Source organism: Hipposideros armiger, unplaced genomic scaffold, assembly GCF_001890085.2.
Source record: "Hipposideros armiger isolate ML-2016 unplaced genomic scaffold, ASM189008v1 scaffold_32, whole genome shotgun sequence".
NCBI lineage: Eukaryota > Metazoa > Chordata > Mammalia > Chiroptera > Hipposideridae > Hipposideros > Hipposideros armiger.
The window spans coordinates 5,225,004-5,251,647 of NW_017731382.1; the positions used below are offsets into that span (position 1 = coordinate 5,225,004).

General features: G+C 47.3%; 3 protein-coding genes across 6 annotated transcripts in view; 1 reads left to right on the forward strand and 2 right to left on the reverse strand.

The window, feature by feature from the left end:
- Positions 1-3,031: 3,031 nt before the first annotated feature.
- On the reverse strand, positions 3,032-6,519 carry FAM209A (family with sequence similarity 209 member A). The gene is made up of 2 exons (XM_019637336.1): positions 4,437-6,519; positions 3,032-3,564 (listed from the first exon to the last, which is right to left on the reverse strand). Exons 1-2 carry the CDS (start codon positions 4,683-4,685, stop codon positions 3,301-3,303), a joined length of 513 nt encoding a protein of 170 aa, XP_019492881.1. The 5' UTR covers positions 4,686-6,519; the 3' UTR covers positions 3,032-3,300.
- A 95-nt stretch (positions 6,520-6,614) lies between these two features.
- Positions 6,615-26,644, reverse strand: part of RTF2 (replication termination factor 2) — a 32,515-nt gene continuing 12,485 nt past the window's right edge. The window contains exons 6-9 of one of the 4 annotated variants that reach the window (XM_019637333.1): positions 10,813-10,926; positions 8,399-8,453; positions 8,213-8,308; positions 6,615-7,330 (exon numbers count right to left, since the gene is read on the reverse strand). In XM_019637333.1, the coding sequence (XP_019492878.1) occupies positions 7,152-7,330; positions 8,213-8,308; positions 8,399-8,453; positions 10,813-10,926 (444 nt within the window). In that variant the 3' untranslated portion in view covers positions 6,615-7,151. Of the gene's footprint in view, positions 7,334-8,212; positions 8,309-8,398; positions 8,454-10,812; positions 10,927-26,644 lie in introns of all 4 variants that reach the window. The other 3 variants (XM_019637332.1, XM_019637335.1, XM_019637334.1) reach the window with 3 other exon arrangements.
- LOC109380096 (beta-1,3-galactosyl-O-glycosyl-glycoprotein beta-1,6-N-acetylglucosaminyltransferase 7) lies at positions 16,985-23,039 on the forward strand. The gene is made up of 3 exons (XM_019637331.1): positions 16,985-19,625; positions 20,086-20,181; positions 22,858-23,039. The coding sequence occupies exons 1-3, from the start codon at positions 18,653-18,655 to the stop codon at positions 22,878-22,880; spliced, it is 1,092 nt and encodes a 363-aa protein (XP_019492876.1). The 5' UTR covers positions 16,985-18,652; the 3' UTR covers positions 22,881-23,039.

The following is a 26,644-nucleotide window of genomic DNA, read 5'->3' on the forward strand; positions in this document are numbered from 1 at the left end:
TCTGACTCTGCAATTATTTCAAAATCGTTTAAAAAAAAAAACGACTGTGGGACAAACAAACATGACGGGGTGGGGGAGGTTTGGTCTCCCAGCCAACAGCTTGTAACCGCTGGCTTCAAGGAGCGGGGCACCCCCTTCTTGATCCTCTGCCGATATTCCTTCGGTCCCATTTCCCGGGTTCGGAGGCCAGGTGACTAGGTCAGAGGGAAGGTGGACGTGTCGTCCTAGGCATCAGAAACAGCACATGGAAAGATTTTGTGTGTGGATACGCTGCCATATCGATTTTTTTTTTGCTATGTAATAAATGACCACAAACTTGGTGGCTTAAGACAACCAACACCTTTTATTATCTCACAGTTTCTGTGGGTCCGGAGTATGTGTACAGGCAGGGGGCGCCCCTGCTCAGGGTCTTGCCAGTCTGAAATCCAGGTGTCAGCTGGGGTTGGGGCTCCCCTCTGACTGAGGCCTCTTCCAGGCCACTGGTTTGGGTGGAATTTGTCTCCTTGCAGTTGTACGATTGAGGTCGTTGGTTTTTCCCTAGCTGTTGACTGGGGACCCCCCTCAGTCGTAGAGGCTGCCCTCATGTCCTTGCCACATGACCCATGATCTCACAGGATGGCAGCTGGCTTCTTCAGGGTCACCAGCAGGGTCTCCTGGCTCTGACGGAGTGTAGTCACCAGAGTGACGATTTCATCACAGTCACAGCTCCCACCCACACTCAGGGGAGAGATTACACAAGGTGTGTGCCACTGGGGGCCCTCTTAGAATTTTGCCTGCCACCCCCACCCACCCTCACCCAGGTGCGCGTCAGCTGTCTGGAGCTGGGTCTGCCTTGGGTTTCCACGCTCGCATTCACACCCTGGTGTAACCTCCTCCTGGGGAGAGATTTGTTTCTAAGCAGTAGAATGCGGTAGAGGTGATGGGTGGGCTGGCATGCCTCTGATTTCCTTATATTGTGTAAGACTGTGGGCAGACTCACTCTAGTCTTAACCTCTTTGCTGGTTTTGAAGAAGCAAAACCGCCATGACTCCTACAGCCCAAGGAAAAGAATTCTGCCAGCCACCTGAGCGAGCCTCTTAGGTGAATTCGGCAGGTGTAGACACTGCAGTGATCTAGCAGTTACAATTTGCCTGTCAACTGCTCTTTCCAAACTGCAGTGTGGTGACATTAGAATTTGAGTTTACGTAATACCAACAGAAGTGAGGAGCTTTCTTGAGCTCTGGTTCCTAAAACTATATCTCATGCATTTTTTTTTTGGCATGAAAATATGGCATGAAATTTAGTGGTTTGAGGAAACATGATTTTCCAGGCGACACTGTGGTCTCTAAAGCTCTGTATTAGGCGAGGCAAAGATGGGGAGACACTATTTGAGGGGCATTGCTAGATCCAAATACATCTACAGCAGGTTTTGTTCTAATTCACATCCTTGGTCAACTTGCGATGAGGAATTACAGTGTTCTGCTCTTTCTTAGGAGCCTCATTTTGGTTGCCAGTGACCTGCAGAGTACTACAAAAAAACCCAGTGATTTATGAAATTACACTTTTGCCTATCAGACATGTTTGTGAACTTGCAGCTGACTGCTTTCCCTGGTTAACATAATGAATAAGATTAGCATAAATGAGGGTTGGGCAAGCTTTTCCTGTAAAGGGCCCGATTAGTAAATATTTCCAGCTTTGTGGGCCGTACGGTTTTTCTGTGCAATAATTCAGCTCTGCCACTAAGCACAAAAGCAGCCACAGATGATATGTAAATGATGGGACAGGCTTGTGTGTCAATAAATATTTACGAACCCTCAAATTTGAATTTCATGTAATTTTCATGTCATGAAATATTATTCATCGTGAGAGTCTTTTCAACCATTTAAAAGTATGAACACCATTCTTAGCTCGTGGGCTATACAAAAACAGGCAACGGGATGGATTTGGCCCACGAGCCATGGTTTGGTGACCACTGGTCTTTTAGATGGTATCCATTCTAATCGAAAATCTGCCCATATTGATTTCACAGCCTAAAATTGAAATGTCTTTTGCTTATCTGAATTTCTTCAGAGAATGCTGTGAAAATAGCTCCCATAGTCCAATCTGCTTGAAAGCACTCAGAAAAAACATAGACGGCACAAAGGAGTAATCTCAGCTCCTTCCACTTTTTCCTATCCTGTAAATTGAAGTTAAGACAAAAAGTAAAGTGTTCAGGGACCACTTTTCAAAGGCAGAGTCATGTTGTCGAGAGGAGAGGAGGTGGGCAGCTTTCATCTGAGGTCTAACAGCTACACACGTGGGACAGACGCTGAAGACTTTGCTCAAACGAAGGGACATACTTTTTTGGTAGCTGGGAAGGGGGATGGGGGTTCAGGCAGGCACATGTTAATGTGTACTGAAGTGGAAATAAGGGAATATCCATGATCTTCCACAGCTAACGTCTCTCCTCAGGCCTGCACCTGCACGTCTATTAGAGTGTCAGGCTGGTCTAAATTAGGGGGGCCAGAAGCTAACTTAATAGGCTGGGGTAAGTACAGTTTCCACTAGCCATATTTACATGCCAAAATATCCACATTGTTAATAGGCGTTACAAAGAACACTCATATCAACTAGTTGGGGAGCCCCTGGTTAGCTCGTCTGTATCCAAATTGCATTGAAAATACAAATCGATTCTCCATTTTTCTTATTCCAGTTAGACAGATGTAACTGCTAACTTGGCAGAAGAAAAAGTTAATACAGAGAATGCATGAGACGGAATGAAGACTTTTCTGGTGGAAAGAAAATCAAATGATTCTAGAATTCACCATCCCCCGAGAAACACACACACACACACACACACACACACACACACACACACACACACACACAACACACACCTCCTAATCCAACCATTTTATCATTTTAAACCTCTAAAGTAGCCCTTTATAATGTAATGAATCATAAAGATAAAAATCAGTTCCATCTTTTGCACAAATAACTGCTATAAAGATAGCGACTATGAAAATGACATCAACATCTTATCCCAAATTTCCTAAACCGTGTCCTACAGGGGCCATGGCACCGAGGCCAAGAATGTCACTCATGCCACTATGTCGCTGTCCATACGCTTTTCACCACCCACAAGTCTAGAAGAGTGAGAAAGGCAAAAACAAGACAATAACTGCTATGGCTACAGGTCTCACATTTATTTTATCAAGTTTAACAAAAGAGGGAAAAAGACCTGAAATTCGAGATTTCTTTCTCTTCAGAATAGTTATATTAGTTTGTGTATGGTTTGTCAACACTCAACTTTTTCTCTCCTACTTCAACACACAAATGCATTCATTCGTATTCTTCTTCGCCCCATATTTCATATATCGTAATACTATTTTGGGGGTCTGCAGGTATCTCTACGTGCTGAGGCCTGAGCTTACTGCCAGTTGTCATGGAGACTTTCAGATTCCGCACCTTGGACATGAATTTCACGAGGTCCATCTCGAGTTGGGTTAGGGTATTCAATGCATAATCTTTGTTGGGGGAAGCACTCTGATTTTTCTTTAGGGGAGGGCGAAATGAACAGCTTCGAAGGCCGGGAGGAGGATTCTGCTCCTGTGGAGAAAGATACGTGGGGTGAGTAACACCGTTGACTTTGTGGGTTTGGCCACAGTTCCCAGAGAGCTGGGCTCACCTAAGAGAAGGTGGTCCTAGCTTTACTCTAGTCCTGGGACTGGCAAAGTACGGCCAAACCTGGCCCGCCATCTGTTTTTGTAAATAAAATTTTATTGGAACACACTCATGTGCATACCGTCTGGGGCTGCTTTCAAGCTAAAATGGCAGCATCCTTGAGTTGTTGCATCAGAGGCCCTATGGGCCGCAAAGCTGAAAAGATCTACTCTCTGCCCCTGAAAAGGCTTTCCAGCCCTGCTCTACTTGGTCAGTATCGTGAAGTGTGGGGTCTGTCTAGGAGGGAACTTGCTGCCATGTTTCTCTTCCTTTCTCCTTCTGGATGCTGTTTAGCCACTTTAGGGACAAGCTGTTGTTACCTCTTGGTTTAATGATACCATCTCCATTCACTTCAGCCATTTGCAATAAGTCAAACGCTAGGGGCAGGAAATCTGGCTCCGTGAATAATTTTGACCCCAAACATGCCAAGTTCTTGAATCTATCCTCAATTTGTAAAAAGCTCGTTTAACAGGCTACATACCAAGCCAAGGTTTTATTTACCCGGTAAACAAAAGGTGGTCTTCAACTGTTAGGCTCAACCCTCCGTGCATTTGGGGACGACTGTCTTTCCATAAGAACATGTCAGGAAAGGCATGTGGCAGCTTGTCTCAGGACCATGAGGGATGCGGGTACTTTGCATCCTAACTCCTTATACTTAGTGGTCCTGCTGGTGACAACTAGAACATCTGTTTCTCCGAGTCTGAGATTTCTGAGATGACATCAAAAGTGTAAAAAAAAAAAGGATGCATCCTTACCTTACTCTTCTCACTATCTCCCCGAAACTTTAGTAACATGTACAGCGCAAAAACAAAAAACAGCCAGAGCCACTTGCTCCCAAGCCAGCCCTGGGTATGCTCCGGTAGGTTCTGCCTACTCCGAAAGTGCCCTCCGCAAGGCATATTCCCCTGGGGGTCTTTGCCTTTGTCCCTCAGAGAAGAAAACATGAGGGCATAGCCGCAGGAGAGGCATAGAGCCAGGAACAAAAACCATTTCAGCGTCCGCATGGTGAACAGCGATGGGAGAGGAAGTTGCTCATGGTGGGTCTGTTTGCCTCGTCCCTGGAGACTGGGTAGCTAGGGCCAGGCCACTGGTGATGTCACAGAGGCCCCAAGCCAGCTCTGGCCATTGTGATGACAGCAGGGTAGAGGATACTGAGCCCAGGGTGGTCCCAGGAGTGGGACTTAAAGGGAGATGGAGACATTTCCAGTGGGCAACAAGGGAGGTGGGGGTGACGGAACGCCGGGTCCTGCTCGGCTGCCTGTGCCTGGCGCTCTATTTGCAGAGGCCTTCACTGAGCTGCTTTTCATTTGCTGAATCCACATGTCGTGGTGAGCCGAGCCGACATGGCATGTGCCCTTGTGGGGCCGAGAGCCAAGTAGGAAAGATGTTAACCCAGAGGCTACAAATTAGGAGCCAGTGATGTTTTCCTTGGTCTACGTTTCTAAAAATAACTATTTGCACTATTTAAATGTTGGCGAGGGGGAACTTCATGTTAAAAACCTAGATTTCTGGCTCTTTTAGAAAATATGGACCATCTCAGAACATGGGGCCACTCTGCTTGGAACCAAATAGGGACCGAGCTGCCGGGTGGCCGTATCGTGTCGTCTCCAACGCTCCCGTCGCTTCACACACGCCCTCACTGACCGTCCCTGAGTGTACACTCCCTGGGTTACTTAAGTGTCATACCTGACAATTGTGGTAAGAGCAGAGCTTTAAGAGCATAGAACAAGGGGAGGGCTCCAGGCTACCTTCTGTAGGAAGGCTCTCCTGAAAAAGGCACTTGGGAAGCTTGAGGGATGATTACGAGTTGGCTGAGGAACACGGGGAAGGAGTTGACACCAGACATGCGCGAAAGCCCCGAGGTGAGGACAACCGAGGCCAGTGCCAGGAATATAACAAGGGCTCACTGCCAGTGTATTTGAAGCAATCGGCTTCTGAAACTGACATGGAACAAGAAATCCCAGTTCACGGAACAAGTTCAAGGCTTGTCCTTGTTCCCCGGGCCATCTGATTCGCAGACGTATCCCCTAGGAATAAAAGGTTCTGCTTCTAATCAAGGGTCCCCTGGGTGCCTGCACTGCCTCAAACTGTGCTGAGCTCGGGGCAGCAACACAGTTCTGGAAGACTAAAACCGAAGGGTAGACGGACGGTTGAGCTGTGCTGCACCAACGGCCCCTCCACGCACACAGCGTGTTATCTGCGGAGAAAAGGGGGCCTGTCCTGCAGGAGGCTGTCCTGCAGAAGGCCGGGCAGGTAAGCCAGCCCATTCGTCCGGAGGGGCTGCTGCTTACTGCTTAAGAAGTGCCATTTGGGGAGCAGCTGGCCTGCTGTCCGTGGCTGTGGGCTGGAGGGTGTGCCCTGGGACCTTTAGGGGCTCGTCCTGGAAATCACCACCCTGTCCCCAGTCTCTCCACACAGCTCTTGGGGGTGCTTTGAGCTTCTGCAGTGTACTGTGAGGTGACCCCAGGTCTGCATGTACCCTGCATTTTAACTACCCCAAATGGTGCTCTAAGACTTAGTGGTTATGCTGTGATGCAGTAAGGGGCAAACAGACTTGATTTACAAAGACGACCCCAAACAACAGACATGCTCAGGAAGCTTCGTTGCTTGGAAATGTTTGTATTACTTAATGATGGGAATTTTTTGGGGTTTATATTGAATCCAAAAGTCTAAAGGACTTTCCACAAGAAGAGGACCAGAGGCAGAGCATGAAGAGGGTGGTGGTGGGTGTGGGGAGAGCAGAGATTTTGAATGTGACCTTGACCTTGAGGGGAAGAAGGGTGTTGAGATGCTGAATTCTGATGCTGAGGACACTGTGACTGGTGGAATTCACATGACATCATGGAGTTGTTCCTGTCACTAGCAATGGAATGGCTGAAATTTTCTTACCAAAACATGAGTATTGGACAGAAGAACAAAAATACAGACAGATGAGAGCACAGGCAGACTGGCTTTATTTTTGTGTCAAATCATCGGGTGCCCGACTCAATCTTTTCTATCCTGGAAATGATGAACGCAGGAAATATCTCCTCCATCCCCTCAGCTGGCGAGGAGACACGCCCCCGGCGGGCAGAGGACATTTGAAATTCATCCTTCCTAAGTTCTACTTCATTAACTGTTGGCAGCAACACCACTAGAATTTTCGTCAGAATGAGCCGACCACACATCCCGAGGAATCCGGAATCTCATGATTTCAAGCACAGTGTGGCCGACACGGCGTTCCTGGCCGTGGGCAGGTCCAGATGTAGCTCCAGGTGGAAGTGAGCACGGGGCCTGCGGGAGAGGGGGATGTGGGTGGGCGCCCACCAAGCCTCACAGGCAGGAGTGACCACACCGGCTCCGAGGTGTGGAGGGCGACTGTGTGACAAGGTGCAAATGGAGGCCTAGCAGGGACCATCCGGCACAGCCAGCGCCCACACCAGCTGCCCCACGGGAGCGAGCAGGCTGCGTGGGGCCGGGGGGCCAGGGCTTCAGAAGCAGTAGGACGTGTGGGTGACCCAGTGGGCTGACTCCTCCTTGGGGCGCTTGGCGGAGCTGTGGGAGGTGAAGAGGGACTTGTAAGCTTCTGACTCCTCGCTGGCAGCAATGGACCGCTTTGGGGCTCCACAGGGAGGCTTCCCAGCTTTTCCAGAAGAGCTCGCATTTGCTGCTGCTGGAAAAAGGGAAAGCCAGACGCTTTAATATTGGGACGAAAGGTCATTCCAAATACCGCATCCTCAAGACGGAAATGGTTAAGTGTTATTCCCAGGGATTTCCCTCCTCCTCTCGGGATGGAAGTGGAAATACAGCATCTCAATTGGAGTTTTGGAGTTGGTGAACTCCTAAAGACTTTGAAACCTGTCATTTAAAATCACACTAACTACTTGCGATGTGCTCACACCGGTCCCAGGTCCGTGCACGACATGAATCAGATCTTCCTGGGGAGGGGGGTGCGGTTAGCGGAAGAGGAGGCCCCAGGTGGCTACTGCACGTAGGCCGGGCACTGGAACCCATTAGCCACTGCAGGTGCAACTTACAACACAAGCTTACATGTTCGTTTACCTGATAAACCTGTTTTCCTTTTTGTGAAATAAATACTTTTTTTTTTTAGTTAAAGGCCGCGAGTTTCAGGAGGAGTGCACTGAATGCTGGAGCCAAGCGGCTCTTTGATAAGCTGGCCAGGAGGCGGGGCGGGAAGCCTGGCTCCGAGTGCCGCACATGGGGCACAAAAGCCCAGCCGTACAGGGTCGGGAACGGCCTGCCCGGTCCCGTGAGCCGCAGTGCACCAGCCAGTCTGCAGCCTCGTAGGCCTGGCACCAGGTGCACACACAACAGGCAAACCGAGCCATCCGCGTTTGTGCCCAGACCCCGGCAACGCTGAGGGACTCCCACTTTGGGGTACAGCGACTGTTTCTTAGGGAGTCCCCCAAGAGAGCTCAACCAACGATTTAGAGACAGGACTCAGGACGAGCCTACGTTTTCAAATTCATTCCAATACAACTGTGACATAAGTGGCCTCCTAAGCTGCCCCTGTGGCTTCAGTGGGACACACCTGCACTTTTGGGAGCTGGGTTGATTTTTTTCTCTCTAGAATCAAGGCTGGTCTCTTCAGGCTTCCCGACCTTAATTTTTGATGGTCCTGCGGATTCTGCAAAAAGAACGAAGTGAGCAAAACAAAAGCATGCGCTTCTTTAAGCCGTATTTTGCTGTAATAAGACCAGTGCTCTTAGCGTCTTACCTTCACTGACATCCGGTTTGGAGACTGACTCTGCCGCCTTGGGTTTCTTCACTTTCTGTAAAAAGAAAGAGGAAGTTACAGGTGCTTGGATGCCCTTTGCTTCATGTCAGCGGGTCTCCCTCTCCCCCACCAGGAGCCGAATGACGGTTCCTACACGGCAGCAGGTGCTCATTCTGAAGACGACCTTGACACACCCTTCATTCTAAACCTTGACCCTTTGCATGTGTTTCCAGGTATGCACTTTGGCCTCACACAGAAACGTATCTGTAGAGATCTGCTCAAGTTTTATATTCTAAAATCACATTTTCAGAAAGTTTTAATGACGATGGCAGATTTTAGTTATAATGCTCAAGGTTAATGGGGACGATTTATTGTACACAAAGAGCAGTTAAATGAAGAATAACATAAAGTACACGCGGGTACATCAAGGCCAGCCAGGATAAATGTGTGCTGAATCTTGCCCATTCCAGTAAGACTTTTTCCAAGTTGTCCAACTGCCTTGATATTTATTTAACTATAAGGACTTAAGGCTTACACTAACAGACACTTCAGCCAAATCTCCTAAACTCTGGATTACTCTTATTAGATTTTTGGGCACTAGAATTCTGTCGCTCATAACGTTATATTGGTCAGCAAAGATTTTTTAAATGAAACTAACCACTCTGAAACCACACAGTTGTGTTAGAACTGATTCCATCACAGGAAGAACACAGGATCAGGTTCAGGAAATTTAAAAGCGCCATTTTCCTAAGTAGCCAAAAGATGGTGCTACAGACACACAGCCTAATGAATTCAGGGGCTCCCATCACTGGAAAACACAGCAGGGGCCTTGAACTTGCACACATGTATATGCAGTGGAATGTGTAACTCCCGCACGAGGCATAAAAACTTCCTGGTATCTCACACATGCAAGGCACACATTCAAATCTGAGGGTTAACACCCAGGCCTTCAAAAAAAGAGAGCACTTGCTGATTGCCCGGCTCTCTGCTCACAGCTGTTATCTGAAAAGCACAAGCAGTAGGAGTCAGAGCAAACGCGAGGCCTGTTTCCAGCTGCGAGTGTATTTGGGAAATATTTTGGTATCCTGGTAGCAGCATCTAGGAGGCACTCCCAGAAGCCCTGGTGAGTATTTTGCGAAGAGGGGCACGTTGGTTCCCTTGGGTTTGAACAACTTGGCAGGAAGCCTGGGACAGAGGAGACAACTCACTAAAGTCAGATGGTAAACAGCGACCACACGACATCTCTAGGAGCGTCCTTCAAAAGACAACTTTTCCCTTTGGTGCTTTTTAAAAACTGAGCTTGGGGCTGGCTGAGTGGCTCAGGTGGTTAAGAGCTCGCTCAAAGGTTTGAGCTCTGAGCAACAGCAGTTCGAGTCCAGCCTGAGCTGAGCTGCCATTGAGCTGCCAACAGGTGGCAGGATGGCTCAGCTAAAAAAAAAATTAAATAAAAAAAAAATAAATAAAAAAACTGAGCTTGATCAATGAAGAACAAGCATATCCTTTTTGGTAACTGTCCTTTGTCAAAAAGAGCTCACGCTTTTTTCTTTCTCTTTTTTGTATGATAATGATTTTGTATGAAATCATGGTAATTTAGAAAACCAACTTAGAATGAATGTACTTGTATAGATTCACTTTGAAATCTGCGCTCAGCCCTTTAAATATATCCTTGCTACTCTAAGTGCTGCCCGAGGGGCTGCATCCCTGGAGTGGGTGGGAAACGCAGGTGCCCAGGGCTGCCCGGGTCTCCAGGTGACTCCCAGGACACTCAAATCTGTGCTGGGGTGATGGGGACTCCCCTTTCCTTTATTTTACAAGTTACGAACACCGAGAACGTACAGTTGTCCCTCAGTACATGCAGGGTGTGGGAGGGTGGTTCCAGAACCCTCGCGGATACCCAACTGAGGGTGCTGAAGTCCCTTAGGTAAAATGGCGTAGTATCTGCACATGACCTGTATTTGCATATAGACTACAGCAGGTGTGTCCACACATCACTTCATTTGTGTGCATTCAGCAGAGCGCTTGGCGGGTGGCAAATTATAAAGTTTTGCTTGCCTTTTGAAACTTTCTGGGGTTTCCCTCCCCCACCCCAAATATTTTCGACCCGCTGTTGGCTGAGTCTGCTGATGAAAACCCGCGGATATGGAGGGCCGACTGCATGCTTTGGAGATCAGTGAGCACAGCAGTCGTGCTGACCGCTGTTCCTGTGGGGCCTAGCCTGGACTGGAACTTTCTATAGCCCAGACCCTTCCAGGTTGTAAAAGCAATCTCAGTCACCGCAAACTGGAAGCAGCGCCAGCAGCGCAGCTCGGTCGGTGGTTTGCAATGGGCTCTGAGCACAGAGGCAGCTGGACAGGACCTGAAGACCGGCCCAGGACTCTGGGAAGGGGAGGCACACACACAAGGACCCCCGTTACCTTTCCCAGCCTCGCTCTCAGCCGTCTCTCCTCCATCCTGCTCTTCAGCATTTCCACGTCCTCCTTGGTGCCGTTGAGCACGGTGACGTCGTCCTCCTGGAAGGCAGCCCCACACTGGAGGGCAAAAGAAAGGAGACAGGCTCCGTCACCACACAGAGGGCAGCCACCCTCGGACCCTCACTCAGCCCAGCCGCCGCCCCCCAAGCTCCTGGGAAGCTGCTGCTGTCCCCCCGGCATCTTGGCCTAGCCAGTTCCTGGGTCTGCTGCCTTAGCTGGGTTATTTATTGTGGTTCTGTCTCCAAAACCCAATGCTTTGGGTCAAAGTCAGCTCCTTTTCTAGGGTGGGTCTGGTTAAGTTTTCATGACTGGAGAGACCTTCCTTTGACCTACGAATACTGAGGTTGATGCCATAGAGGGGTTATATGCGTTAACAACGGGGGTGCCCAATATGGCATCCAGACAGGACCGCCTTTGAGGAAAAGGAGCTGGTGCTTCGCCATCACTGCAGGGCGGCCTAAAGGAGGAAGACATCCCCGGGACGCCCCACACTGTGGGGGCTGGGGTGCAGGCTTCCCCCGGGGGAGGGCATGAGAAGCATCTGCAGGAACAGAAGCAGGTGGCAGAGGAGGCCAGTGGGGTTGGGGTCTGGTGTGAAGAGGCCGCGCCAGCACAGCCCCGAGGCAGCAGGAGGCGGGCCAGCCCTTCCTCCCCCTCCTGCACGCCCGCCCGGCCTCCTGCCGCTTCCCTGCACCGCTCCTGGAAGCCCCCCTCTCCTATCCTGTCAGCAGTCAGCAGTCTCCTTCCTCCAGATGAGGCTGTTTAGTCGTCTAGATATGGCTGCAGACCCTGTTCGGCATCCAGCTGTGCCCGGAGTTGTATTTTTCAAGTTGAATTAGCCACTAAAAATAAACCGTCGGAACCTCTCACATTAAAACTTGAGACATCTTGCTCTTTGTCTCCAAAGGCCCCAGCTGCCCAGACCTGAGCAGGTCTGCTCCCTGGAGATGCGCACCCGACCCGCCCCCTGGCTGCAGGTCCTGCCACTTGTTCTTGGTGCGAGCCTGTCCTCGGTAGGCTTCTGCCTGACCGCAGGGGCTTGGGGGGAGTGGCCCGCCCGTGGGGGGCAGATGAAGCCAGGGCGGGAGGCCGGTTTCTGTCCCCCTGCCCGCTGCCAGGCTGGGGCCGAAAGGCAGAGGGTTACCTTGGAAGGGAGGCAGAGCTGCTGAGAAGGCACAGCTGGCCCGAAGGGACCGACCCTCCCTCTTTGCTTAGAAAAGTAACAGGTACACAGAGTGAAAAACACCCATGTTTTCCTGCAAATGTATTTTCCCGCATGTACTGTTACCGCACAGCTGAAATCATATATTCATTCTAAATTTTGCTTCCTTCTATCACTTGTAACTTAGATGTCCAAAACCTGGGGGAAATGGTTAAATAGATCATACAACATTCCTTAAAAAGGAGGGAGTACGTAATTATTTTAGAGTTTTTGACAACGTAGAAAATGTGTATCACATGTTAAAAGAAAAAGCAGACTAGAAATTGTATATTCATGTAAACTCTGGATGTTAATTCTTTTTTAAAAAGTATTGGAAAAAACAAAAGGCCAGTAGGGAACTGCTGAGGGAAGAGTGGTGGAATTAGGAGCAAATGTACAGAGCGGTATCTGTACATTTGTATCACAAACAGTGCTTGTGAAGATGACTGCATGTGTCTCTGACCCACAGTCCCACTCCTGAGACACGGCCACTGTCTCCCACGGAACCTGTTTCCTGTGTGGCACCTATGATGAACGAATGCGAACCCGTATGTGCGCTGACTTTTAGACCTGTGCTTCCCCTCCGTCACACTGTAAGCTCCAAGTGGGGGGGGGGGTCTTGTCTTTTATCTTTCATGGCTGCAGCCCAGGTCTTGAACATGGTAGACACTCAGTAAATAATTGCTGAATGAATGAATGAGAACATAGCCTAGAGAAGTATTTCAAACCAGGATGAAAGGGAATGAAATTTTAAAGCCAAATTGTTCCCCTAAAAGGTCGCATGAACTTTAGACTTCCTACAACATGTGAGCATACCCATTACACCGAATAATTCAAAGGAGAAAAAAACAACTTATGCTAATCCGAAAGGCAAGAGAGAGCTTTTTTTTGGCTTTAATAAACAAACCTCCTCCTGCATTCATATTTCCTCTCGTATAAATTACTTGTGTATGCCCTATGTCTATTTTATTTATTAGGATTTTCATTTTAAAAAACATGTAATCAGTCTGTATAAGAAGTTTACACATTAAGCCTATTAACCTTTTGTCCATTTTGTACAATGGTTTCTCCAGTAGGTTTGGCTTTTACTCTTCATTTTCCTTGGAGCTATGGACGTGCGAAGCTGTATGCAGGTGACACCATCATTTAGGATGTGCGGTACCAGGCAAAATCCAGCACCAATCCCTGTCCACTCGGGATGGGCCAGATCAGTGGTACCCACAGGATGACTTTTAAAACAAGCATTCGGGGTGCAGGGGGCAAGCGGCAGCAAGACTTCCCAAGCCGGCAGGGTGGCCCTGGCCTTTCCACGCATGAAAGGACCTTTCCTCTCCTGATTGTCACTAGATAAAATTAGTCCCTCAGCTCATGGGCTCTGAACACCTCCCTACAAATGTATCCAGGCTCTCACCACTGAAAGGCTGGCCTGAGCTGCTGTATGTGAAAAGCAAACACGTCACACACACAGCAGTGCCACAGCCCTGTAAGCTTAAAGGGACCAGATTCCTCCCGGCTAATTAAGCAATCTTCCTATGGCAACAGCAACACCTGTTCAGCAGAGCAACATGTGTCCCGAGTCACCCAGAGCAGGTGAAGCACACCTGTCCTCCTCCGACTAAGTACCCAGCTCAGGTGTGTGGACATATGCGGGAGGCAGGTCGGGGGGCGGGTAAGTCTCCCTGGTGTGCGACGATGTCTGCTGGCTTCACTCTCCTAATTGACGTGTCGTGGGAAGCCTACAGGCAGTGCCAGCAAGCGAGAGAAGCTTCGCAGCCCGGCAAGGAAGGGTGTTAGCAAAGTGTCCAGCAGGGGATGCTGATGAGGGGAGGGCCCACTAACAGCCTGCAGGTGCCCTGAGCTCAGAGGATGCAGGCGGGGCCGGGCTGGCTGCAGCCGGGAGTCAGGCCCTCTGCACAGCCATGCTGACACTCGGAATGCCCCCAGTGCTATTGAGGGAGCCAGCAAGGTTGGTAAATGATTTTTATTTATCCCTTTAATGAAAAAGGGTAGGTCAGATAACCAAATCTGGCCTCCTATTTTTGTAAGCATTTAAAGAATCCAACCCATGACGGCTAGGACTTCACTTGGCTTTCAGAATCTCAGAGTTACTCTGCAGGGCCCTTTCTCTGGCCCGGCGTTTGGTGCTGCCATCTTGTTTTATGTTAGAAGGTGTGGTCCAGTCCTGAAGAAACACTCGGAGAAGCAAAAGCAGCATCTAGTTTTCAATCTACAGAATCAACAAGAATAAAATCCTCAAGGGATGAGAGGGGAACAAAACCTGCCAGGCAACTCCGTTCCTGGGATTTAAGCTGCAGCCGCCGGAAGACCAGCAACCGATGGAGAGAAAAGCCCGTGGGCAGGGCACGGCCAGGACCCCCACCCCAGGGGCGTGAGAAATACCCTGTGGTAAGGGCTTCGGACCTGGGCACAGGGCATGAATGGCACAGGCTGAGCAGGTATTGTTATTACAACAAAATGCTTTTCTTTGCCTCCTTTATGGTTTTAAAATAGAATACCAGGAATATTATAAAATGCAGGCGTAGCAGGCATCTTTTTCTCTCAAAAACAGTCCTCATTTTTTGGAAGAAAATAAAAGTGGAATATTTTCAAGTATGAGACCAATTAGAGTTTACAATTTTAACGCCACCAGTTATTTCTTTATTGCTCACAGGGGAGATAGCAACTCAGTCAGCCTCAGGGCCAACTCTGAATCCTCAGTTAGCATTGGGTGCCAATACTAAAAATGTTATTTTTGTGCTTGTTTTGAGTGGATATCCTAAAATAAAGTTTTCCTCTTCATATCAAAGTGGCTGCAAAATTGTACACACCTTTTAGGAATCAGCATGTTGGGATTAAGACATCTATTTTACTGGATAGCTGGACAGTCTTAGAATTCAAAATTAGTTTGTCTAATATTATAAACTCAGACAGTTCAAGAAAACAACCGTGTTAATTTGTGGGGTGCTTTGGACATCATTCTGAGCCCAGAGCCTAACAGAAATAACACACCACAATTTTCACTGCTGCGGCTGTACTGACTTTTTTTAGGACAAACATACAGTACATGGAGACAGCACCCGACATGCATGGTCGGGGTGACACTACCCTGAGGCTGGAAAGCACTAAGGCACCCCAATCCCACGCAAGCACCGAACACCTCCCTGGGCCAGGCTCAGTGGGAAGCCCACACCCATCTGCTCCTGTCTCGATGTCCCTAGGAGGTAGGCACTGTCATATGTCCCATCTGCAGTCCAGAAAATGGAGACTAAATTGTTTAATCTGGCTAAGCTAAGGCTTTAATGCTCTGAAACAGTAATGTTCTGGAATATACAGCAAAGTATTTTAAGTCCATCTTTAAAGATGCCTATTCATTATTTATTTATTCATAGGAATTATTGTTTTTTTTTAAAGTATAAAAGATTCAGCAAAAAGAGTTAGTTTATATGGGATCTTGTCAATGCCCCCTGAAAAGCCTAACACACAAAATCCCATCACAACAAAGTTTAAATGGCTGCCCTTAAATGAAGTATTCTAGTGGGAGTCCACAGTCTCAAACCATATTGCTGACTCTTGTTTTGGCTGTTAAGGCTTGTTGGGAGGCAGGGAGGGCGAGGCTGTAGAAGACTAAAGAAGAAACGGAGTAAAACATACTCACTGGCTCTAATAACTAGGACAGTCATGTGTTTTGAAACAACCCCTTGGAAGCATTTTATGCTTGGACAAAAACATAAAATGTAATACAATTCCATTATGAGAAGTACACTTGGAAATCACTGCTGTTATTGTGGAGATTTAGCACTACAGAAAGGAACGAAATGTAAACACCATCCTTAACCGTTAACTTTGGTAATTATTTCTACTGAAAGATTACTCATTGTTTGGAGCCATTTAATTCTACTGAGATAGATAGATAGATAGATAGATAGATAGATAGATAGATAGATAGATAGATAGATGCTACCTGTCAAAGGCTGCAGTGATGGAAGACTAAAAGATTATTCAAGTATATAAAGCCCAGGAAATTTAAATTAAGGAAAGACAGTGCATGAAAAAAGCCTTAAGATGCTCTCTCACACAGCCCGAAAATAGCAGTTTTAGAAACCATTTCTGATTTCAGTGATACATGAGGAAACAGGTCAGCGGAATGGTAAAATGGGTCTGCTCTGGACAAAGAGCTTCTATATCTGCTCCACAAAACACAAGGGAGACTGCCACTCTCTCTCTCTAAACCCTTTAAAATAAAGAAGGACTTCCAACAGAACTATCAGTGGAGGAGAGAAGTGGTCCAAAAACCAGTAAGGCTACACTTTTTTAGGAGCTGCATCTGGCCCACACTTGGAAAATACCACTTACATTTCTTAGAAATTAGTTTAGTGATAGAAAGTCACATGTTTAACACTTCCACGTTCACTATGGCTACGAAGCTGGTGTCACAATATAGAAATAGAACAACAACAAACCACCAAGAATCAGGGCTAGGAAACCTTTGCAGAACTGAAAATGGTGGTCATTGCTCTTTTTTCTTTTTTTTTTTAAAGATTTTATTGGGAATTAGGGAAGGAGAACAGTGTTGGGGGAATTGGGAAGGGGAACAGCCAAGTTGTTGTCCTTCAATCTTAGCTGTGGAGGGCGCAGCTAGCTCGGCTCCAAGTCCAGTCGCCATCCGGCCACCCATCGGCAGCTTGCGGCCGCTGAGTTCAAGACGCCGTGTTCAATCTTAGTTGTGGGTGGGCGTAGCCACCATCCCACGCGGGAGTCGAACCGGCAACCTTGCTCTCTCCAGCTGAGCCATCCTGCCACCTGTTCGCAACTCAGCAGCAGCTCAGCTCGGGCGCAGCTCACTGGTCCATGTGGGAATCGAACCGGTGACCCTGTTGCTCAGAGCTCGCGCTCTTAACCAACTGAGCCACTCAGCCGGCCCCATCACTCTTTAAAAAGGAAAAACTGCCAGGCCCTACAGAATTGACTCTGTGGGAATTTCCCACTATCCACCAGATGTTATGTTAAAGCAACAGCAAGAACCATGTTTTTAGGTTTAAAAACCTAAAGTCTGGTGTCTTCCAGACTTCATTTACAAGGCTGGCCGGATCACCTTAAAAAGCTTGTGTGAAACTGTGACAATAAAGCTAAACTACTGGCGACCCTAGTTCCCACACACGCCTATTTCTAAACATTAAGGTGACCCTGGGCCGGAAGGAAGATTTAATTGTTGGGCAACTGCGGACACGGCCCTGACAGACCTAGAGGTGGAAAGGCGGCGGGCTCGTGGACCTGTCTCCATACGAGGGAGGGAAACGCATTCAGCCCATGCATCGCCTGAGTGTCCCTCGAGCAGATCACACACGAGACTGGTCTTCATTCATTATCGTAAGCTATGGAGACTACCTGATATTCTGGGCTCTGGGGGATACACGGGGTGCCATCTGTCAGTGAAGTGGGGCTCACATTTCCGTGATGGGACCAGAGTGCTTTACTTTGACCACAAGCTGAAAAACAAAAACCAAGACAACAAACCCCAAACCCTCCAAAACCCTCCCCATACTGAACCTCCAGTCAACCGGGGAGACGAAACGGGCTGCTACGGCGCACGGTTCACCTTGAACCAAAATCCTCAAGAGGAGTAAACGCTTTATTTTCATTTTACTTCAAGAAGGTATTTACTTTCTACTAAATTTCTATTTTTATGATAAAGCATTTATTTATGATATAAAAAGGTTCTGTTTATTTTAGAGCTCAGATGTGAAATGTGTTCATTTTAACGATGGCTTTGTTTATAAAAATATTACATAATTTATAAAAATGTCTTTAAAATTATGCCATAACGTTTTATGTTTGGGCCAATCAACAAACATTTCCTGAGCCAAACCAAGTTCCCATCCTAGTAAGCGGGAGCTCTCAGACGTTGCCGGCAGGCGTGTAAAACAGTATAACCGCTTTGCACAGTTGGCTGCGGGTCCTAAGCAGTTAAACGTACACCTGTCTGCGAGCCAGCCATCCCACTGTGCAGTGTCTGCCCCCAGAGAAACAAAACCACAGGCCCATACAAAGACTTGTGCACAGATGCTGACAGCATCTTGCAATCTCCTAAAACTAGAAACGTCAGGTATCCACTGACGTGCAGGACCAGCAGACTGGGGCGTGTCCGGACGACGGGATACTGTCAGAATCAGAAAGAATGAAGTGGTGAGGAATGCAATGATGCGGATGGATCTCAAAATCATTAAGTGGAAAAAGTCAGGCAGAAGGCACACAGTGCATGACTCCATTTATATGAAGTTACAGGACATGCCAACGAATCCAGAGTGCCTGAGAGCGCGTCAGCGACCGCCCAGAGACGAGGGGGGAAGGAGGATGGAGCGAGCAGCACAGGGCGCTTAGGGGTAAGGCCCACGCCTGTTACCGTGGCGGTGGGGACGGTTTCCCGGGTGCACACATACACAGAAACTGACCAAGTCATACACTTAAATCCTTCAGTGAAGTTGGGAAGGGGGTACAACACCCTCAATTCTATCTGTTGTTCTTTTAGGAAGCTCAAAGGAAAAACTTGCAGACCACGGCAACAAGGCACCTGCAGCTCACAACATGGGCCAGCTGCGAACCATGAAGCCCGGCCTCCTGGTGTGCGCGGCCATTTGCATCATCTCCATTTTTCTTTACTTAAGGAACCCAACTCTCGGGGGACCAGAGGAGGCACCCACCTCTCTGGCAGTAGTGGAGTGCGGCTTTTATCCAGATGAACTGTGTTCAGCTTTATTTGAAGGGAAAGGGGCGGCCCTCCAAATTGCAAAATTTTGTAAAAACGCTCATGGACTGGACATACTCGCTCCCTTACACACACCAGGAAATTGCTCCAGGATTTCCCAGGCGCTGCATTTCATATCCAGACCCCTGTCTGCTGAAGAGGGCAATTTCTCTTTGGCATATATCATAACTGTTCATAAGGAGCTGGCCATGTTTGTGCAGCTTCTCAGAGCTATTTATGTACCTCAAAATGTTTATTGTATTCATGTTGATGAAAAGGCCCCAAAGAATGACAAGACTGCTGTGCAAGCCCTGGTTAACTGTTTCGAAAATATTTTCATTTCATCAGGGAGAGAGAAGGTGCCTAATATGGGCTTTGCAAGACTACAGGCAGACATTAACTGTATGAAAGATCTAGTCCATTCCAAATTTCAATGGAACTATGTCATCAACCTTTGTGGGCAGGATTTTCCAATCAAAACCAACAAAGAAATCATACACTACATCAGAAGCAAATGGAGTGACAAAAATATCACCCCTGGGGTAATTCAACCAGAAAACATGAAATCCAAGACCAGTCAAAGTCATCCCGAATTCACCCCTGAAGGCAATATCTATGTGTCTCCAAATAAAATATTCAAAGATGAACCACCCCATAACTTAACAATTTATTTTGGAAGTGCTTACTACATACTAACGAGGAAGTTTGTACAGTTTGTACTGACAGATATCCGTGCAAAAGACATGCTTCAGTGGTCTCAAGACATCCACAGCCCAGAGCGACACTACTGGGTGACCTTGAACCGACTAAAAGGTAAGAACGAACCAGCAATCAGGGATATGTTCAGATAGGAGGCAGCAACAGGAATTAAATCTTAACTGAAGGTTCTATTTCAGCTCTGCTATATGGCTTGTAAATAACTCTATATTTTGCAAGACTTTCCACTTGGGGAGGAAAGGAGGGTCCTGGATTTCAGGGGTGCAAGGCTGGCTGACAGAGCACCAAGTTCCCAAACCAACCTGGCTGCTTTTGTTCCCTCTCCAGAAAGAAGCATTTTGCATCTCCTCAAACAGAGCCTTTTGAAAAGTCTAGCGCAAATATCTGGGAAGTTCTTCATGTCTTCGTTCACTTAATAAACAGTACTGGAAACTGACCAGCGCCAGGCACTGTGCTAGGGGCTCTTCGTCAGTTTCCGTGTCTGAAGGAAATGGAAATGAGGGCGCGCAAGAGCTGAGAAGCTGGGTCTCACACCTCACGCTTGTTTTTCCCCCAGATGCTCCGGGCGCCACACCGAATGCTGGCTGGGAAGGTGACATGCGAGCCATTAAATGGAGGAACGGGGAGGGACATGTTCATGATGGATGTAAAGGTAAAAATGAAACAAACAAACAAAAACCCCCATACAACTGCTGCCTCGATCACAGTCACATTTAAAGTACTCTGGAATTAGTGACGACCCAACTGGTGTGGTGTCAATTTTTAAAAACTTTTTATTTAGGTATAAGATCCATGCAGAAAGGCGCACAAAAATCTGAAGTATTCAGCTTGATACATGTTCACAAAGTGAACACACAACAGGGCTGCAACTTTTAAAGTTTTAAGATAAAAATACATGAGCTACCTGGCTTTTTCCACCTGTTTCTAGAATTCAAACTTAAATATCTATTAAAAATAAGCTCTGTGTCTCCCTGGGTCTATTAGAATAGGCCTAAGCTGCAGAGTGGGGCCAGCTGACCACCACTAGCAGGCCGCTCGCGGCCTATTGGTACAAATAAAGTTTTATTGAACACAGCCATGCCCATTCACTTACTGTGCTGTTTATGACAACGAACGGCAGAATCTGACCACAGAGCCAAACATATTCCCCCTCTAGCCCTTTACAGAAAGTCTGCCATGCAGCTCTAGAGCAACGGCCTTCACTCCTGTTCTGCTTACACACTCCTTAGAAGAAACTGGAAAAAGATCTTATTATAGGTTTAAAGATCTTATTATAGGTGTGTTTTCCCACCTACTATACTTCGTATATATGCTCTGAATAGTTTTTCATCAGAATCTTGCAGCCACAGGTTTAATTCAGCTCATACCATTCATGTGACCCTCTGTCACATGATCTCACAGGCAAAGGCAGTCCCCACAGCCAATGTCATCAGGCCAAAGACTGACTTTCTTTCTGAAAAAGCCAGACTTCATTCTTAGATTCAAATAAATGTTCTAATACACGTCCCCATAGCAACCTCCTTGCAGTGAAGCCTTAATTCTCAGGTACTTAGACAGGCACAGGGCACCCCGCCCCCCAAGTTTGTAAGCAGTTCTGGCTGAAGGAAGGGCTCTCTACTTTGCCCTCAGCAGATTCTTCCTGAGGAGCCGTGAATCCTGGTGCCCCTTTGCCTGGTGCCCCAGAGGTTAGCTACCAGGGCAACAGACCAAAGCAAGGTCTGGGGTGGGAGACAGCTGGGTCCCTCTCCTGCAGAGCGCTCTCAGGCGCATCAGTTTGGGGGCAGTACCTACAGAGCGGAAAAGCTAGAACTTGGCTTCTTGTCGAGCTTGCTATTTGGGCCTCCTCTCCCTGCCCCCCGAACTCCCACCCCAACCCCCAGTTTAAAGATGGCTGCTTGAGAGGAGCAGACAATCTTGGGGAGAAAAAAGATGGATGACGAACAAATCACAGCACAAAGTGAATAAGGCCAGGAGGGCTGCCTGGCCATCATGGGGCCGCAAATCATGTGGGAGGAGAAGGCAGAGAGACCATGGCAAGTCCACACGTGAAGGGGGCCCCCAAAGAGCGTCCTGTCTCCAGGGACACCTGGGCCCCACCCTTTCTGTCTACCGGTAGCTTCCCAACACCACCGACACACAGTAACCTCTCTGATTAGTGCATTTGGGTATGGCCCTCACATTTGAATAAAGTACATCAAATATGCAAAAGAAACTAGGTTCGCCCAGTTTTCGAGCTGTTTAGAAGACTGACCTAAAAGAAACAGGCTGCAGGCAAATCAAAACCGTAAAACCGAATACCAGAATAGTTCAAGACAGGCAATTCCTGCTGCCACGTGCACAGCCAGCCTCCTGACAGGTACCAGGTCAGAGGGCTGGAGTAATTTCTAGTACTTTTAAAAAGGCAACAATGATTCAGTTAGGGAGATACTCACATAATAAGAAGGTGCCAGTTAAACAGCAGGCTAACACAACCTTGGCCTTTCTTTAGAAAGCAGGAAGGAGCTCATTGCCAAGACCCACAGGGACTGACAGGACCAGTTAATAAACAAATGCTCAGAAAAGGAGGAAGCTCAGGCTCTTCCTGAAAATGTCATTCTCGTAGGTACACAAACAGTGTAGAAAGTCATGTAGAGTTGTTGCCACCAATAATAAAGTAATGATTCAGAATTATTATAGTGGCAACCTGAATATTTCAATAATGTTTGCAAAAAAACCTAGTTACTGTAAATCTTAAGAAACATCATCCCCTGAAAGTAAATACCTGGGAAAGTTCTTGCCATCCCCAGCGTCAGTGTGTAACTGACCAACCAGTAGAGCAACTGGCCGGCTGTAACCGGTGTTCACTTAGCCCCGCCTTCGGCCACGCACTGTGATGGGGACAGTGTGGGGAAACCCTCCCAGGGCCTGGCTCTGGGCCTGCAGTCAACCCTCACAATGATTCTCAGGCAGAAACTATTATTATTCACACTTTACGGATGAGGAACCCCAGGCTCAGAGAGGTGAGGTCAGTCCCAAGGTCACAGGAAGTGGCACAGAGCTGGGTCTCAAATCAGGTGCAGCCACCATGCGCCCTCCACTGGGCAAGCTTACAGCCTAGTTCTGCACACAGAGTGACAGCCATCAGTTATTACCAGCAACAGAGTTTATTTTTAATTATCAAACCAGTATTAACACAACGCTGAAAACATTCCGTTTGTTTGGGTTCCCTTCCGGTTTGAGCTCATATGTACATAAATCACAGTTATCCAGTTATAATCAAGGCACATGATTCTTTTTCTGCATGTCCTAAGCTTTTCACACTGCTTGTCTTCATATTTATACTTTCTAGCTGGTTACATGGAATTCTACTGACACTATGCCAAGAATGTCTGTCCATCATGTTAACAGCTGCCATTTACATGATCCTTACTGCATCCCAGCTCTAGGCCCCTTACTCGACGAATACCTGCTCAGCCCGGGGAAGGTTCTTTCTGATTATTTCAGTCTTACTGGAAATTTTTATACATGCAGTTCCATCCCTTTTTAAAAATAATATCTCAAGATAGGTTTTCAGAGGCAGAATGACTGGACTGGCATGGGGAGAGCGCAGGACAGAGCTGAGCAACATGGACAGAACCTGCCCTCGCCAACAAGCTGAACACTTGCCTGTCCTCACACTGAAGGTGGTGACGGAATCACCTCACAGTGTGGAGGGGAGAATAAGACAGGAGCACGCATGGTGTCAGGCGCATAAAAAGCGCTCCTGAGTTCATCTCGAAGGGAGCCAATCAGCACGGGGTTCTGCTGTAATTCCCATTTTAATCCATTTGTATCCAGTGCTCACTCTGCAAAACCAGTAAGGGATTGAAGCAATGACTTATCAAAATCAACACGATTCTTATGAACTACCCACAACCAAGGAAAAGACTTAAAAGTTCATGGAACATCAAACAGAAGCTATCAGAGTTTAGATTTTACCAGGCAAATGAATGTTGTTATATCTCCGTTGGGTTCATGAGATGCTCAAATTTCACAGTATCCACCTAAAGTAGCCATGAAACACTTTGGAGATCGCTAACAAAAAGAATGAAAACTTCCCTTCCATCGTCCATTCAAAATCCCACATAAAAGCCCATCGGAGCAATCATGGAAATCATGCATGCCCTGAACTCCTGGGAAGCAGAGGCCTCACAGGTGACCTTAGAAGCAGCGCGTGACGGTTTCTGCGTGAATGGAAACTGACGGGAACCATGGCAGCTAAGTTCGGTTTTTTTTTGCAGGCCGTTATGTCCAGGACAGCTGTGTATATGGACCAGGAGACCTGCCGTGGATCATTTCGTCGCGTTCTCTGTTTGCCAGCCAATTCGACTCCTCAACAGACCCTCTTGTGGTTACGTGCCTGGAGAGGCGGCTCAGGCTGAGAGCGCTGCGGCAGGCGGAGGTTTCCGTGGAGCCACACTGGCGGTTTCCACAGCAGACTCACTTTAGTGGGACCTGACCCGCTAAGCTGGGAGCTATGAGAAGTGTTTGCTTTCTTATTCGCTTCACTCTGGTTCCTTGACTAAGAGAACATTCAGCCCAAGAAGACGGGGAAACAGTTCTCTGATACAAGTCAGTCCTAAAACGAACGGAGAAAAATGCTACTAACAATCCTTTGCTACTGCTTATCGGCCACTTCTAAGGCTCTGAGAAAGAAATCACGAGAGAAAAAGTATCTCAAGGTGCTGCTGGAGACATATATTGTAGATAAGGCCCCTGGAGGGCTGCATGCTTCAGTAAACAGTTGCTGAAAACCAAGAGCCTTCTAACACTTCGATCCAGGCTCAGGTGAGAATAAGAACACAGCTTGTTTGAAGAGGGGGTGGGGGGTGGGGCCGAGAGGCAAGGCAGCCACCCAGGCTGGGACAGGCAGGGGAGACCAAAATACAGCAGCTGCCTCCAGGAGCGTCAGAACTAATGACAAGAAGCCGCTGTTCGCTCTGCCCTGAGTCAGACTCTCACTGTGTTCACTTGTGAAGTCAAAAAACAAAATTAAATCCCATGTAAAAAATGTCTGAAATAAATTGCTATGGACTGTATCTTAAAGGCAATGTATTAATGGGGATCTTGGGATCATTTCTCTAGCCTTCTGGGAAAAGAGGCTTCTTGCTAACATGCAGAGTCTACTGTTCAATTTTTCTATTTGGTTTTTCTTACATGTAAAGTTTAAGGCTGCCTGTACTGGATATTATGCAATTCCCCAGGCTTAATATTCACAAAGACCATAAAGATGGCAGAAAGCTAAAATAACCCGGAAGCCACAGCCTGAAAATCAGAATTTGCCAAATACTTTTGAAGATACGCCCCTTCCCTAACTTATTGTCACCCCTTTCCACCCACGCCTCACCCATGAAAATAACTCAAACAAACAACAACAACAAAAACCTCAACAATATGGGTGTAAATTTCTATTTTCCTTCTGAGTTTAAAACATCCAGATACCCCACTCACCTAAGACAAAGACTAAATAAATGAAGCCGGAGAGCTAGCAAGTCAAATGCTACGGATCACACCTCTAGAATCCAGATCAGTGCTCCTCAAACTTTATTGTGCAGAGAAATCCTGTGGGGGTCTTGTTAAAATACAGATTCCGATTCTGCAGGTCTGGGCAGAGAGTCTGCACGCCTAAAAAGAGAAAACAAAACCTCCCAGGTGACGCCAATGCTGCAGGACCATGGATTGTGCTTTGAGTAACAAGCACATCAGTTATTTTGCAACCTGTAATTACTCCAATGTGTTTCTTCTTATTACAGGAAGGAAGGAACACAGTGGGGAATACAATTAATTTTTTGGCTAGTGATTTGTTTATAGTGAAAACACAAAAAACCTAGCAACTACATCTCTTTGGACCGTTTACTGAAATCGAATGTGCACACCATGCATGTGTTTTAGGACACAAAACCAGAGCCATTTCAACCCCCCGAGGCTCTTCCAGTGAAGTGAAAAGCCAAGTGTAGGTGGAACTACAGAGTGAAAAGTAGAGAAAATGCATACCCTAAATATCAGAGGCTCCTGACATTGTACTTAAGACACTGATGTCTCTAAATTTCAGACATTACCTAAAAAGCAAAAACATTTGTTTTAGACTTTGACACTGTGGCTTTATGTTACTTCGTTCACATTGTCACAATATACTACAGTTCCTGAAACAGTGCCATCAGTCTGTCTTTTGGCAGAGCCGGCAGAAATGGCTGGTCTTCACCTTGTTTTCCTCGGCATCCAGCTAGACTGCTTTTCCCAGGCTCCCTTGCAAATAGGTGTGGCCACATGACTGAGTTTTGGCCAATGGACTGTGAGCAGAGGTGATGAACACCAAGTCCAGACTGGGACCATAAAAACTTCCTAAGCTAGATTTCCCTTCTCTGTCCTCATCAGTCAATTCAATGGAGAATACTCCAAAAACCAGAGGAGGTCAGCGCCACAAGACAGCAGGAGACTGAGTCCTTGAGCGTCCCCTAGAAGAAAGTTGGCCAACCAGAAACTTTCACTGTTACCCACTGTTTATCACAGCAGTTAGCCAACCTTGATACACTTAGTATTACTAAACGTGAGACTTGAAATTAGAAGTATGAGTTTGGTTCCTGATAACAGTATACCAATTTGTCATTTGATTTTCTTCCTCATTTAAAAATGTTATTGTTTGGAATTTGGGTCTAAAAGGAAAGCATCTGAGAAGTCCCTCACTTTACATATTAGAATCTAAAGCCCAGACAGGGGAAGTGATGCTCCCAAGCCAGCACTGGTGTGTGAGCCGTAACTGATACATAACAGGCTCTAAGTACTGGTTGAAGGAGTGAATGAATGAATCACTCAAGTGTGCCAGTGACAGTCCCAATGCTCTATGATTATCTAAATTATATAGTGTTATTGGTTGGATGTGTCCCCTCCCCCAAATGTTGAAGTACTAGCCCCAGTACGTCAGAATGTGACCTTTGGAAATCAGGTCACTGCAGAGTTAAGCTGCAGTCAACCAGGGAGGGCCCTAACCCAGCATGGCTGGTGGTGTCCTTATAAAAAGGGGAAATTTGGACACAGACACAGACTCCATAGAGGCAAGGCCTTATGGAGACACAGAGAAGACACCATCTAGAAGTCAG

What these genes read in the sequence shown, in the direction of transcription:
- FAM209A (XM_019637336.1), bottom strand. Translation starts at nt 4,685, where the DNA reads ATGCGGACGCTGAAATGGTTTTTGTTCCTGGCTCTATGCCTCTCCTGC. An exon ending in GAGATAGTGAGAAGAGTAAG is followed by an intron (nt 3,565 to 4,436) that starts GTAAGGATGCAT and finishes TCTCCACAGGAG; the next exon opens with CAGAATCCTCCTCCCGGCCT.
- LOC109380096 (XM_019637331.1), top strand. Translation starts at nt 18,653, where the DNA reads ATGGGCCAGCTGCGAACCATGAAGCCCGGCCTCCTGGTGTGCGCGGCC. An exon ending in GACCTTGAACCGACTAAAAG is followed by an intron (nt 19,626 to 20,085) that starts GTAAGAACGAAC and finishes TTTTTCCCCCAG; the next exon opens with ATGCTCCGGGCGCCACACCG. An exon ending in TGTTCATGATGGATGTAAAG is followed by an intron (nt 20,182 to 22,857) that starts GTAAAAATGAAA and finishes TATACTTTCTAG; the next exon opens with CTGGTTACATGGAATTCTAC.